The sequence below is a fragment of the Scardinius erythrophthalmus genome (genome assembly GCF_964197995.2).
Source record: "Scardinius erythrophthalmus genome assembly, chromosome: 11".
Taxonomy (NCBI): Eukaryota; Metazoa; Chordata; class Actinopteri; order Cypriniformes; family Leuciscidae; genus Scardinius; species Scardinius erythrophthalmus.
In genome coordinates this window covers 30,198,844-30,214,965 of record NC_138231.1, presented here as the reverse complement: position 1 = coordinate 30,214,965, position 16,122 = coordinate 30,198,844, and the positions used below count along the sequence as shown (strand labels likewise).

Here is a 16,122-nt window from a genome sequence, read left to right as displayed (position 1 = left end):
AGCTGGACAGGGCGGGTTTGTATTTCTCATCTCCATAAATATATGTAGTCGTAAAGGGCAGGAAATAAATTAATCCTTCCTCCATGTCATCATGGAGAGCGCAGTTCATGGCTCCATAGCAACGACAGACGTTTATTATGCTGCTTGCTTGTTGCTACTGTGTGCAATAGTGTAATTATTTTATTCATGCTTAAATATTTATTTTCAGAATTTACTTAAAGAATTTGAATTATGCATAAAATTATTTTAAATAATTTTAGCACTGAACTTTTTTTTACTTGCTCTACCTCATGTTTTTAATATTTGTCAAATATTGTGTTTTTTTTAAGTTCAATAAATGTTCCTTTTTTAAATTGAGACTTGTAACATTTGTTATCATCATTGTGTCATTTTTATGATTTAAATTGAGTGAGCAAAAGCAGTATCGGCTCCAAATATCGGCCCAAGAAAATCGGCAGCCTGTATCGGTCATCGGCTAAGGCTGATGAAAAAAAATCGGTATCGGCATCGGCACTAAAAAATCCATATCGGTCGATCCCTACTATTCTTTCAACAACAGCTGAGTTGGCAGAACTGGTTTTATTTCGATGAGAGTGGAAGAGATGTTTTTTTTCTATGGCTATGTTTTTCTACCATTCAAGTTTAGTGGGAGAAAAGAGCAAACACTTTTGTGACTGCCAGGGAGTGTTTAAGTGCAAAGCTTTCAGATTCACACATTAGTTGAAGATTGAATTGCTTTAACTTTAATGACTGCATAACAACAATAGCTAAAGTGGGCCTAATCAGCCAGTCTCACTAAGATAAATTGGACAACCAGATGACTCCACACCTCTATACAGCCTTAAATCTATAGGTTACACCCAGGATAGGGGTCTTTGTCGGTAAGTGCCTTTATAGATTAGCCTGTTGAAAGACAAATGTCAACAACACTGTGAATGAGGAGCTATTGCACAACTTCAGGGACTATTTAGACTTACACAACAGCCAATCAAACTCCCCTCTCTAGAAGTTAAATGTATGTGATCCCATTTCACAATACAGAGTTAAATCTCAATGGTGTTAAGGACACACACTCACAACTTAATAGGAGAAGAGTTCAAGTGCTTGCAAGTTCAAGTGGTTGTTGAGGTATTCAGTTGGTAACTGTGTAGACTAGAGTCATTGTTTTTTGTCACCTTTTTATCAGTCCCTGGTTCCTCCGTTGTGTAACGGCTATCATCCTGTGCAGGGAGTCCTGGGCCAGAGGAGATCTCTTCTGAACAATAAACATGACGACAAGAGTGCCTGCAACACACAGAGTCAAACGTAAGATTCACAAAAGTGGAAAGGAGTTGATGAGCTGTATATGAGCCACATGTGATGTAAAAACTCGTAATCTACTAAGGTCATAAGAGCTCATGATGACATGTCTACCATCCATAGCAATGAAGAAATTTGCATGGTTGAGATTCAGGATTAGACCTCTTTCCATTGTTAATTCTGATTAGAGTAAATCCTCCAGCACAGTGAAAGTTATTCTGACTAAAGCCAAATAACATCAGAGCTCTCGTAAAAGCGGTTTCAGCCAAACATATACCACTGAAAATAAACTGACGAATTTTGCCCAATCATTTTCACGGTATTACAGTCTGACGTTGCCTAACGCTGTCCAAGCCTAGTTGAGAAATAGTGTCTGAATGGCATGGATTATGATTTCAGTCAAGGGAATAGATGTGAGGAATTTATGTTCAGATTAGATGATATGCACAACCATAGATTTTCAGATTATTTGGTTAGACTGGCTTTGGGTCCACACAACAAATGAATGGGCTAAAGAGCTATACCCCATCACAGTGCTCACAAAATTGGCCTGTGTAATAAAATATCCTGCTGTGAGCAGTTTCTGTTTTAAGTCCAACAGTAACACTATTGGATGTGTTTTAAAGAGGTGTCAGGATCGCAGACACTGAACCACGATGATATAATCTTGGAATGTTGATTTGGTTTTAGTGTGCTGACTGTCTAACAACACAGGCCTGTGCATAACACTTTTATAAACATAGAATTATAAATGCATAGAACATCCTTCACTGTAATAGCAATTATGATTTACAATTTATTAATTTTATTTTTGGCCACATAGAATGGGAAGGATGAAAAAAAAAAAGAGACAAGCTGTACAAAACAGTTTGTTATGCTGCTTGATTTTCCAACCTGTTTTTTCTTAACATATTATTTTAATGTATTGTCTTAATTATAAACAGGCTGGTTTGTAGCACAAACAGTTTTACAGTTTACTGCACTATGATATAATCTTCTCGTACCCTATAGCGGCTAATACTCGCACATTCACAGAAAACACCTTACTTTTGCAATCCGCATTGATAAGTAAGGTGGCTAATGTGGATGTAAGAGAAGCAAGCCTGAGAAAACTCTAGAACTCAATTAAATTCAAGTTGTGTTCTACTCCACTGAACTCATTTCTGCTTGGCTAACGATTACCTCACTCTTCACTAGGATAAGAAATGATACAGTATGAATGAAACAGTTAATAACAACACACACCACAACCCAAGACTGATTTTAAAGGCACTAGGCCTATATCTATATTGAAAACATTAAAACAGAATTCACTGTATGAAACAAAATTGGCAAATTACCAAAGCGCCAAAATAAAACGAATAAAAGAAATTATGACAGAAATATATTACGATTGTATAGTCAAATATACTTCTCTGAGTAATAAGAATAATAATAAAAATACAATTTCATAAATCATACGGAACATTACATAATCCATTCTTTTCATCAATGTTTTCATTTATAGAGTAAACCTCTGTTGTGCAGCACTTAATTTGCCAAAAGATAAAAATGCATTGTTTTGATGTCAAGAAATTGTTGCATATTCAGTTTAATACAATTTAAAAAAATGTTAACTTTTTTTTATTAATTTGATTACCACAGTTTTGATAATACATTTATATCAAATCAAAAGACTGAATCTAGGAATTAGAATTTGGGGGGAAATTAAATGGGATTTGAAGAAAATTAAAGATTTCATAAGGCCCTATTAATTTTAATTTTGACAAATTAAAAGACATGCTTTTTGGATTTACTTACCATAAAAAAAACGTTAAAACAGAATTAAAACAGAAAAATTTAAATGGCAAACAGAATTTTGGGGGAAAAATAAAACTGATTTAATAGGGTCCTAATACACAACATTTCTATTCTATAAAGTTTTCATGCCTCCTTGCAACACTCACGCTGTCTGTTCTGCATCAAAATCACACCATGTTTGGAAATGAAATGTAAACCGCATAGATAACGGCAGTATCTGAAATGAATATCAACTGAGTCTGACACTCTTCTTCGCAAAACTGTTCAATCAATTATACACTATATTCATCCCTCCTAATCCTGCCGGTCTCATTTAACCAGTGCACAACCCCCTGGGAGGTCAAATCATGGCAAAAATCTTGTACTATGCATCTGCTCGCCAAAGAAAGCTGTCCGATGTCTTTTTGGAAAATGAATAACAGCTGGGGCTTGTCATTATCAGCACTCTCGTTTCAAATGTTCACAGAGAGTAACTTGAGAGCGTCACCTTGACTAGATTTAGGAGTAAGGGGAACCTGTACACATGCAGGCTCATGTTAGCACACTGTCAGCACCTCGGCCAGTATGTTCAAACCCTCAATCAGCATTGGACATTAACCAACTTCAAGTGATTCCTCTGATGGGACTACTCATTATTATCCAGCCTTTGTAATAAGGTGTTTACTTGAAGAAAGCATGTATGGGAAAGTCACAGCATTGAAGACACACCCACTTTAAGACATAATGAAACACTTCTTGAAGTTTACAATAAGGAAAAACTTTCAAAGAGCAATAAATGACCTATTGTAAAATGATGTTTGTAAGACAAGCGAGGACAAGGAAGGTTTTTACACTCCTCAGATTCTTTATGTTGTCACTGATGCACATGGATCTGAGCTGATGATTAATGGGTCAAACCTTGAACATATATACACACACAAACAGATATAGGGTTCGTATAGGTGTCCGCGGGGAGTTATTGAGTAACACATGTCATGTACTATGTTCTGTGTGTCTTATGACCAAAACAATAGTAGCAGGGACGACATACATATAGACAAACTGGGCAGTTGGATAGGGACACAGCTTAAAAAGGACAGCAAAAGCAATCTAGACAGAGAGAAATAAAAACACATCTACAGTGGAATTATATTTTTCAAAGTTCTTTTATTGGCATGATTGTCTTACATACATTATTGCCAAGGCAATACTTGGGCTTTATTAACGTAAGCTACGCAAAACAAATTTGCATGTAAATTGTTCATAAATTCAAGTTGTTGACCGATATATCGGCCAATATTAAGCTTCTTTTTTTTTCTTCTTTTTTTTCTGTTTGAAAAAATTTGTTTAGGCTTGGCATTTATAATAAATGCCACTATAATATATGTTTGTTTTATACTTTTTTTTCATGTATGGAGTCTGAATACTTTTAAATTTTAAGGATAAGTTGCAGAGTGAGGGAACTAAAATACATTTTTACAGTGTTTATAATGTTTGTAAACGTTTTGCTTTATTTATTGGTATTTTACATTATTTCTGAATAAAAAAAAGGAACTATAAAAGTGCAACTGTTTGTATGTACTTTCACATGTAGTCAAAAAGGTTATCATGTGAAGCATTGGGGGTGACACAATCCTGTTTTCCCATGAGCATCAGTTGAGTATCCCCTGGATAATGTACAGAGTAGACCCAGTCATTATTTCACAATTAACCAGGCAGGCGATAATAATAATAATGATTAATAATTCATTACATTTATATAGCGCATTTCTCGGCACTCAAAGCACTTTACATAGAGGGGCGAATTTCCTCAACCACCACCAATGTGCAGCCTCCAACTGGATGATGCGATGGCAGCCATATTGAGCCAGAACGTCTACCACACACCAGCCAACACCGATCACTCATGTAGATTATATCTTTGTGGTAATGACCAGCTAATTGTACATTATCATGTTTGTTACAAGACTAGTATCAAAATAATGAAATAAAAAGACATTAAATATTGATTTGAGTTGAAATGTAATTATGTGAGAAGCAAGAGAGTAAAGAGTGAGGAGTTGACCGAGACAATGGTCAGTTACAGATAAGCGGTCATTAGGCAAAAACTGACCAATCAGAATGAAGTATTCCAGACAACCATGTAGCCTACTAAATATTTTTTGAAAAGTCACACGATAAAATGGACACTGACAAATAGCAAGAATTAAATGTAAATGTACAGCTCCTCTGTAAATGACATGAACAGAACCATCAGATGTCATCAGCTGCTGTTATTTGCAATAGCCAATGTTTCACTACAAGCCCAAACACCAACGCACAATGTGCAGAGCTTATTCTGTCTCATGATCTTTTCCACTTTTTTCATATGTGGAGATTTATATTCAATAACCATTTTTATTCCTCCATAATCACACAAGACTCAGTGTAGGCCTATGTGGAGAAGATATTTATGCATACTTTTTGAATGCTATTCTACTAGTAGCCAAATAATTTTTTACTACCCAGACAAAAATGGCAGCAAAAATCATCTGACATGTCATGACAAGAAAATAGGTCAAACCCTTACCGTAAAAAAAAAAAAAAAAAAAAGATATATTCCGTTCCCAAAAAAGGAAGTTGCACTCAAAAAAATAGCAGGTCAAGCTTTTTGCCCTCTCTGGATTAAAATAATATAACTTTATGATGTTACATAACAGTGCTTCAAGTCTCAAGTCATGATGAGTGTGTAAATAACCACACACAAAGAGCAGAGTGGCTATGGGGGCTATCTATCATTGTTCATGTACGGTAGATACTTCCGTTGTTGGGAAGCGACCCGATACAGGAGGCTGTGCGCCCCACAGGCATATCAGGGATAGTGCTGCTTTTCCATTGGACAGGGAGCTTATGGGAACTCAGTGGGAGAACATCATATCGCATTTAGCTCTTATTTATGAGAGCACTTACAGTGAAGCACAGCAGGGATCGAGCAGACACATTAGAGCTGAGGCTGATGATGACAAAGGCAGAACTAGGAAGCTGTTCTAAACACCTGATCTTATGCAAAAAAGAGGAGATGAAAAAACATTTTGTTGACTGACTTGTTGCAGATTTTTTTTTTAAATTAACAAATATCACAAACATAAAACCTTGGTTACATCACATTATCACATTCAATATTTCACTACCAAGCAGAAATTGCAGACCCCCTCAGTAGTCAGCAGTACATGAAGGTTTGTCCAAACAAGTGAGGGACCCTGTGAAATCACAGGGACAGGACAGAAACTAAGCGCCAGGATAGAATACTGGTGACGGGACACTACACAATAAATGATGGCAATCAACTTCCCGGTGCTCCACTTGATGTGACAGATCACTTCATTTTGTTCCAGTGTTTATTCTCTCAGTCTGTCTGGATGAGTAGATTTAGGGAAGCCAGGCGCCCAGCAAAATCCCCCAAATATTTCCTGTTAGCTTTAGCCCTATTCTTCATGCCAGAGAAGACCAGGATCCACAACTGTAGCACAACCCTAAACAATGATGCCATTAAACTTAACATCATCTCCCATAAAATGTCAGAAAATGAGCTTGAAAATCATGCTTGCATTGTCTTATTAACCGTAAAAAAAAAAAAAATGAATGCTATAAATGCTAGTCTAAAACTGACACTGAACTGAAACTGAAAACACCTGGACTTGTGTGAAGTGTACATAAATAATTACAGATGGAGGTTAATGCAAATGCTGTGGTTGCCATTTATGGCTGATGGAACCGGCACAATATTTACCAATATTTACCAAGAATAAAAGTGTGCATCCATCCATCTAACACAGACATAAAATTTACAAATATGTAAATTAAGAAAGAGGAAAATGTATTTGCCTTGTTCCTCTCTGTGGGAAAGATTTGAACAGAAACCTATTGCCCTAAATTGGCATTTTGCTTTATTGATACTTGTTAAATTATGTAAATGCAACCCAGGCTGATGATTTATAGGCATGTCCATGATAACAGGATATCATCTGTAACCGAATTTAAACAAACATTGTGATTTTCTTTTTATTAAATAAAAGTAAATGCTGCTCCATCTCTGCGAGCTCTGTGAGTTTGAGACACTTATAATGTACATTTGAAAAAGCGTGGACGCTTCTCATTACAAGTTTTTACTCCAAACTGCAATAACTTTCTTTTCTGATGTGACATAGCTTCATATCACAGAATGAATCAGAAAATATATAATTTTACAGTATTCTATACAGTGATAAAGGCTGTCGATTAGCATTGCATTATAAATATACTTTATTCTTATGAAAATACAAGAGATATCTAGAAGAACACAGGTAAACCATATATTGTCACAATTGTATATTTATTGTCTTCATGTTTCACCAGTCAAAAACGTCTCAATCTTTACTTTATTTTGCTGCAGTGATATCTGGATGCCTAGTTTGTCTATATAAGGGATATACTGGTAAGTCATAAGCTGTATTACTTCTATGAGTCTCAGCTGTGGACTTTCTGCACGAGGGCTTCCAGTACATATTACATTACATGTACTCACTAAAGCTCACAACACCCTATTTTCGGTAAAAATAGAAAAAATAATACTTCTCTCTAAAGAAATTTAAAGTAAATATATGCAAATCCAAAAGTTTATTGTAGAGAGGTGTACTGGAGTTTTCCCTCTCACGGTATGCATAAGGCTTCCTGACAAAAATAAAGATTAAAAACATTGTTTTTTTTTTTTTATCATTTTTATTAAGATTTTTTCCCCTAAATCATGCAGCCCTAACACCAATGTAGTAAAGTGTCTTATCCTGGCTTAGGCAATTAGAAATCATTTTCGCCAGCACAGTTCTTGCACAACTGAGTAAACATCTGGCATAGAGCACCTGTGGTAAAATAAGTAAGTCAAATAAGTGGAGTGGAAAATATCTTTTGGCTATTCAGAGATGTCACCTCACACAGCCCTGAAATCACAATGGCACATGAGGTGAAGAAATGTTTAAAGGGATCTATATGAACCTACATGAACAAAGGCATCAAGTGAGTTTTTAATCAAATCCTGCATGCGGTTGGACAATCGTCACAGTTCTCAGTCAGGGTGCGGGTGTGAATGGACGGTGCTGGAAGCTGTGGCTAACATCTGAACAGGGCTTTCATAGCATTATGCCTCCAGGTCTAACTATTTTGAATGCATCTACAATTAGGCAACAAGAGACAGTCTCAAGACAAATCTTGTGATGTTGGTCTAACACACCTGGTTGATTAAGTGAATCTTGGCTGAAAAGTGCGATTGAGATTGGAGAATCCATTTTTTTTTTTAAATTCTGGTTTCACAAACACAAGCAAACAAATTTAGCACCCATCTCAATACCTTCATGATTACATTAGCATTGAGAAAATGTAAAATCGAATATTATGGATTCACACATTTTAAGTTTCTGGATGATACCAATGAGACAATAGTTTTGATGCAATTGGCTGATCCCCAAATAATTGAAAAATAAGCCACTCAAAAGTGAATTTAAGAATTACAACATTATAATGTACAGTATAAAAAATAGATATCACAGTAGTTGCAGTAGTATGGATATTAATTTTGAGATTTATTTTTAACAGTGTTTTTAAATTATTAGAGATTTAAAGCTAATCCTTTTAAAGATTAACTTAATACTTAGATGAGGGCAAACGTAATCAAAAAAGTAAAAATAGAGGAAATTTAAATTAGCTTACATAATTAAATATAATATCAGCCAATAAAGACAAACTCAACATAAACTCTAAAATGTATCAATAACCTATATGATACCAATGCATATTGGTTTCCACATATGAGTCATGACAGATGACAGATTTACGACCGGTGACTTCACCTGATAACATCACCAGGACTCCAGGAGAGTGTCAAAGGTTATTTTTCAAGCAATGCTATATTGCCAACTGTATACAAGCAGATGCTTGGCTTCATTTATGAGCAAAACACTTGAAGAGAAATCTAGATCTGTTTTGCATTCGTTGAGTGGACTTTGACTTGCCTATGTGGCACTGGAACGAAGCATCTGGCACATTAAATGGAAAAAAGAAAAAGTCTAAACAGCATCTGCTTTGCAGAGTGACTAGACACTAAATGTCACTGCAAATGCTAATTTTTGTAGTGTGCTCTGCCATATAAAATATTAATACAATGAGACAAAAAAAAAAAAATTTGGCAGGAAGAACCAGCAGGATAACAACAGCACGTGGTGCTAAACCACAGTCAGAGATTTTTAAACAGACTACAAACACAGCCTCTTGTAAATGAGGGGAATGGTCTAAACAATGCTAGATAATGAACTGATAAATAATACATGAACTGAGGGGAGGGAAATCAGAGACTCAACATATTCAGATGTGCACAGAGCGACGTGGCTGGGGGAGGAACAGAAGAACAGGCTTGTGAGGCACAAAGCCAGAGCTCTCGCAAAAAGTAGGCCAACGCTGTGGCCAGACAAAAACATTCTGCCACAGAGCAAATGTCAGAGCGGAAGAAGCCTGAGCCCTCTTGAGTTGACAGGGCTGGAAGTTAAGTCACTGAAAACTCTAAAATTAAATCCCTTGCATTATAACATAATCTCTCCCTTCTCACACACAGCTGAATGGAGCTGTACTGTAGTGAAGTCATGAGGCAAGCAATCAATCCACAAAACGTCTGACACGTTCTGAAACGTCTGACACGCTGTTTGATGCATGTGTGGGAATCAATGTAACAGGTTTCAGGACAATAACCTATATCATACTGATATATTGTGCATCCACAGAGTAGACACAAAGGAAGAAGTCGAATTGCAAACTGAATATAACCAGACATATTCAACCCTAGTTATCAGTTACCAGTTCCTGTTGCATAACCTGTGGGCTGTCGTGAGAGATTGCAAAGGATTGTGGGAGTCTGACGATGCCATTCATTAAACTGAGAAGCACACTTATTGAAAAGAGGCCGAAGCTTCAAGAGGCTGGAGTGAATCACACGTTTCAGGCGTTCATGCAGCTAATGCGATCTGAACGTGGCAGAGGACACGTCACACGGAGCACAGGCTTATTCAGGCCCGGTATAAAAGGTCTCGTCACGCATTTACAGACACTGCAGCATCACGTCTTCCACTCACGTGACAAGAACAATTCACAACAAAGAAATAAGTTTCAGATGAGGTCTGTTTTACAAATCAAAACACCTGCTTGGCCCAACTCAAAAAAGTGATGGAGGATATTAAAGGTGATAACAGATGCTTTAGTAGCTCACTCCAGAACGCTGAAGCCATCGATTGAAATGCAATGCCTGACTTCCGCAACAGGCAATGCTCAGGGCAGCTGAGTCAGCACAGCAGAATCAGTCAACAATGTTTATCCGTCTCCTAAAAGAGATCGGGCCGGCTTTCAGTGCAGCCTATAGGCATATGGGTTTCCATGCTAGCCTTGTTTTAAGTTGATGCCATAAGTGGTGTGACAACAGCGAGAGCACAGCATCTAAATCCCATCTCCAAACAAGATTCAAGATAAGCCCATCAACAACGGAATGACAATGCCAAAGAAACCTGACCACCATTGCCTTTTACCACGACCCGTTTTGACGAAGAGGTATTCTGACCCTTGTTTGCCTATCGAGAAAGAAAAAAAACACACTTAAAACATCATATGTAGTCAGAAAAAAGAAGCTAATTTTCTATCAAACATATTCACAATGAAGAAAAAGCACTATCTGGAATGAAGAAAATTTGTTATAACAGAAGACAATCTATCACAAACGTCATTTAACCTTTTTGTCCTGCCACGTCCCTAACAGCACACAGGATCTGCATTTTATGGGATGAGGAAACTCAACACCACAGCTTAATGTGTTGACATTAGACTCACCATAGGCATACAGGCAGGGCCTAAAACAAAGTTTTTGCCAGACCTGCCAATGGATGGTGACTTAAGAAAATATGAATGATTCTAAAAATGAAAATACAGAATTATTCTAGACACATATGCTTGCACTTTGTCATTGACTACATATATTTAAAATAATATAGGGCATTTTTACTGGTAAAATAAGACATTTGACATTATTAGGACTTACCAAAATATCCAACCATTACATTTATACATTATTCAACAATGAAACTCTAAATATTTTTTTTTGTCATGCAGTACTCACACTTTCAATGCAGGCATCCAGTGCTCACTACTGTACAGTGTCCTGTCTCTCACTATATGCACTTACATAGTAGAAACTATCTATCTAAAACGCTTTATCATACTAAAACTAAAGCGCGATAGGGTGATTTAAATGATGTTTGTGCTTTCACTTTGAGGAGTGCATTCCAGTGTGAATGCGCTTCAGATGATCAATGCAATCAATCACAGTTCTAATCGCAAAGAGTTTAAAAATTACTATTCCTGAACTTTAAAGAGTTAGTAGGAACAACTATTAGGTAAGAAAACAGAAGGTTGAAAGCAGGATCAGTGGCTTAAGGAATATTGGGGATGGGAAAGCAGTTGATTTGCAGGAAGAAAGAGTGTGTGAGTTCCTACTGCAAACATCTCAGCCAACCAACATACAGTCATTAAAAATGTAGATCACTTAGAGACTGAACATGTATTCTTTAATGGATGCAGCACAACGTTAACCACTCACTGACTTTTTATGACCTTTCAGCGAATCTATGGGTGTATAAATGTAAACATGAATTTAAACTTTCAACACTCAGATTGGATATCAGGGGCTGGTTTTTCTACTTTCTTTACAATTAGCTAGAACAAAATGTCCTAGTACACAATCTGAGGAGGGGGTGGAGAATGTCTGTATGTGTAGGATAGAAAGAAAGAAGTGGGGGATGGGCTATAGGAAGACAACCACAACTACCGTAAACGTAGAAGCTGCCAGACTAGATAACTATAGTTGATGTGATCAAAAACAAGACTAGGCCAAACAGAAGCTCATTCCATTTAAAATGTTGTACTGTTTTACACCTTAATATACAGTATTTTGCTTTTGAGACTAAATTTATGTTGCATGCATATTAAAAGGTGCAAAATGTTTCATTTTAGCCAAAAAGTAAAAAATAAATTAATTGTCCAGCCCCACTGACTAAGGTGTACTTCACATACAGTATATTCACACATGTTATTTATTTTATGCAGTTTGCCAGATATTTTTATTTTTATTTTGTCTTCCACACAGAGAACTTTCAGTCTGCAAAATATCACTATTCAAACTCAGAGATTCTCATTGAGCTCTCTTGAATCTGAAAGACTAAACCAAAACTTTTGTTTCATTACTTCTGCTTACCAAAAATACCCTGTTCGGTTCTCTCTTCCTATCTTTTAATTACAGAGCAGGTGTGGGTTTTTTTTTTTTTCAGAGATGAGAAGTAAAACATGTGTGTGGCGAGGGGGGCGTGGTTCAGCGAGGTCTGCGACAGGAGAGAGAGCGGGGAGAGAAGCAGCGGTAAGTGGGTTAAATACGAAATGATTGACACCTGTGTCTCGTTGCAGTAATTGGCGTGGGGAGACTGCATTTAAGGAGAGCTCTCACAGCCATCGAGGAGAGAGAAGGGCTGAGCACTCGTGGGACACACTGGAAGCGGACTGAGACACTTGTGGACTGAGGAAACAGAACTGCTTGTTGCTGTAACATTATATTGAGTTTGTGAGCGCATGTGGCGCGATTGTTATGTACGAATTGAGTTTATTATTAAAGTACCCACGAGTCTCAGCCAGCCGACCCTGGTCTCCTTCCTTCTCATAAACAGATCTAAAGGGATTTATATTACACTGGTGCCGAAACCCGGGAAGGAAGGAGAACGCCGCCGCCGAAATGCAATCTCTGCCAGGAACATCGGGAACGCCATTTGCGGACATCATTACATCGCTCGCGGGTCTACATCAAGAGAACCATCAAGCCCTGCTGGACTTGCGGGCCGATCAGGAGAAACGGTTCCACGTGATGATGCAAGCCCAGCAGGAGGACCGCGAGCTGTTCCGGAGCTGGCTGGACCGGGGGGTTCGGACGGAGTCGGCTTTCCCCGGCGCTGCGGCCACCGCAGCAGCTCACATGCCTCTGAGTAAGATGGGACCCGCTGATGATCCCGAGGCCTTCATGGACTTGTTTGAGCGGACGGCCGAGGCATGTGAGTGGCCACAGGCCAGCTGGCCGGTGCGCCTGATACCACTGCTGTCGGGGGAAGCCCAGAAGGCTGCTCAACAACTGCCCGTCCAGAACCTCCTGGTGTACGCCGATCTACGACGAGCTATTCTCCAAAGGGTCGGCCTCAACCCTGAACAACATCGACAGCGCTTCCGCTCACTGGAATTGGCGGAAGCGGGCCGACCCTTTGTCCTGGCACAGCAGCTCCGGGACTCGTGCCGCAAATGGCTGTTGGCCGGAGGAAGCGACGCCGAGGACATTATCAACAAGGTGGTACTGGAGCAGTTCATTTCCCGGCTGCCAAGGAGGACTGCCCAGTGGGTCCAGTGCCACCGACCGGCGTCGCTGGATCTGGCCATCCAACTGGCGGAGGACCAGATGGCGGCGTGCTCCGGGGTCGGCGAACCCCTGCCATCAATCTCTCTCTCTCCCTCTCCCCCTGTCCCTCTCTCTACCCCTCCCCCTAAACCTGTTCCTTTCCCCAGGACCCGTATCAGTGGCCCGCCACGGGCCTACCCGAGATGGAGGGCTGGAGCGGAGCTTCCAGCCGGGCCGCGGGGCCCCGTCAGGGGGCCGGGGTCCCAGGAGGGACTCGATGGCGCTGCTGCATTCTCCCCATGCCAATCACTGGACCCACTTTCTGCCACTAGGGCGGCGGGAAAACCTGGGCCGGTCTGTTGGCGTTGCGGGGATCCGGGCCATTTCGTGGATAGGTGCCCGGTTATGGAGGTGGGGACGATGGTCCGGATCCCGGACGTCCCGCAGACCGCCCCTGATCAAGCTGGGTTGTACCAGATACCTGTGAGTATTAAGGGGGGTACCTATCAGGCATTGGTGGATTCTGGTTGTAACCAGACCTCTATCCATCAAAGCCTGATACAATCTGGGGCATTGGATACGGGCCGCATGGTTAAGGTGAGGTGTGTGCACGGGGATATAGTGGAATACCCGTTAAGAGCCATCACTATTAAATTCAAGGGACAAAATCATTGTGTGGAGGTGGCAGTTAGTCCGCGCCTCCGACATCCGTTAATTCTGGGGACAAATTGGCCAGGTTTCGCACAATTATTGGGGTATTTGACAACGGATGTCTCTGGGAAAAAGAGAGGGCGGGGAAGGGGAGCTAGCACTGCGGTGGGAGAGGCTGTACCTGGACCTAGCGGGTCTGTTTCAGAGGATGCGAGCGGCGTGGAGAGGTTAAACCTCTCCAACCGCGATGACTTTCCTCTGGAACAGTCGCAAGATGAGACGCTCAAACATGCATTTGAACAGGTCCGTTCCATCGATGGGCAGCCCCTCCAACCTGATCGCGCGCTCTCCTATCCTTATTTTGCCATAATTAAGGACAGGTTGTATCGAGTGACCCAAGACACTCAGACAAAGGAAGATACAACCCAATTGTTAGTACCACGGAGCCGTCGGGAAATGCTTTTCCAGACGGCGCATTGTAATCCGATGGCTGGGCATTTAGGAATGACTTCCACACTAAATCGTCTAATGACCCGATTCTTTTGGCCGGGCATTCACGAGAACGTGCGCAGATGGTGCGCGTCGTGTCGTGAATGTCAGTTGGTGAACCCACCGGCCGCCCCAAAAGCGCCTTTGCGCCCTTTACCTCTCATGCAGGTCCCCTTCGAGAGAATTGGTATGGACCTCATCGGGCCATTAGAACGAACCGCACGGGGACATCGCTTTGCGTTGGTCATAGTGGACTACGCAACGCGATATCCCGAAGCAGTGGCGCTCCGCACCATTTCCGCTAAAAGTGTGGCGGACGCATTGTTTCGTTTAATCTCCCGCGTGGGAATCCCGAAAGAGATTCTCACGGATCAGGGCACCGCGTTTATGTCTCGCACGTTAAGCGAATTGTACGAATTATTGGGCATTAAATCGGTACGAACCAGTGTCTATCACCCACAAACGGACGGGCTGGTCGAACGGTTTAATCGCACGTTGAAGACAATGATTCGTAAATTCGTACAAGAGGACGCGAAAAATTGGGACAGATGGCTAGAACCCCTCTTATTTGCTGTGCGCGAGGTCCCGCAAGCCTCCACGGGGTTTTCCCCATTCGAGCTTCTTTACGGACGTCAGCCTCGCGGGGTTTTAGACGTCCTGAAAGAAACTTGGGAGGACGGACGCTCGGATAGCAAAAATGAAATTCAGTATGTCGTGGACCTGAGAGCAAAACTCCATACACTGGGGCGGCTCTCTGTGGAGAATTTGCTCCAGGCTCAGGACAGGCAAAGCCGGCTATATAACAGGGGAACTAAGCTTAGAGAATTCACACAGGGAGATAAAGTGCTCGTGTTACTACCAACTTCCAGCTCTAAATTATTAGCTAAGTGGCAAGGACCCTTTGAGGTCACACAGCGAATAGGCGATCTCAATTATGAAGTAATACGAACGGACAGAGGCGATTCACGACAGATCTATCACCTCAATCTCCTGAAAAAGTGGAGTGAGGAGGAGTCAGTGTTGCTTGCAACGGCAGTGAGTGGGGAGGAAGATCTCGGGCCAGAGGCGATCGTAAAAGGGAAATCTCTCGCCCTGGCCCCCGGAGGAGATCACCTCTCGCCCTCGCAGCTCGCTGACATTGCAAAGATACAATCTGAGTTTGCAGATGTGTTTTCGCCCCTGCCCGGTCGTACTAATCTGATTCAGCACCACATTGAGACGGAGCCGGGCGTGGTAGTTCGCGGCCGGCCATACAGGTTGCCTGAACACAAAAAAAAAGTGGTTCAGACCGAATTAGAGGCAATGCTGGAGTTGGGGGTAATCGAGGAGTCTTACAGTGACTGGGCGAGCCCGATAGTTTTAGTTCCTAAAACGGACGGCTCGGTGCGGTTCTGTGTAGACTATCGCAGGGTGAACGCAGTGTCGAAATTCGA

The 16,122-nt window shown here is 40.7% G+C and overlaps 1 protein-coding gene across 5 annotated transcripts in view; it reads right to left on the bottom strand.

The window, feature by feature from the left end:
* Positions 1 to 16,122, bottom strand: part of suco (SUN domain containing ossification factor) — a 55,045-nt gene that overhangs the window by 29,164 nt on the left and 9,759 nt on the right. For all 5 annotated transcript variants that reach the window (XM_081378715.1, XM_081378717.1, XM_081378716.1 and 2 more), the window contains exon 2: positions 1,176 to 1,284. In XM_081378715.1, the coding sequence (XP_081234841.1) occupies positions 1,176 to 1,284 (109 nt within the window). The remainder of the gene's footprint in view (positions 1 to 1,175; positions 1,285 to 16,122) is intronic.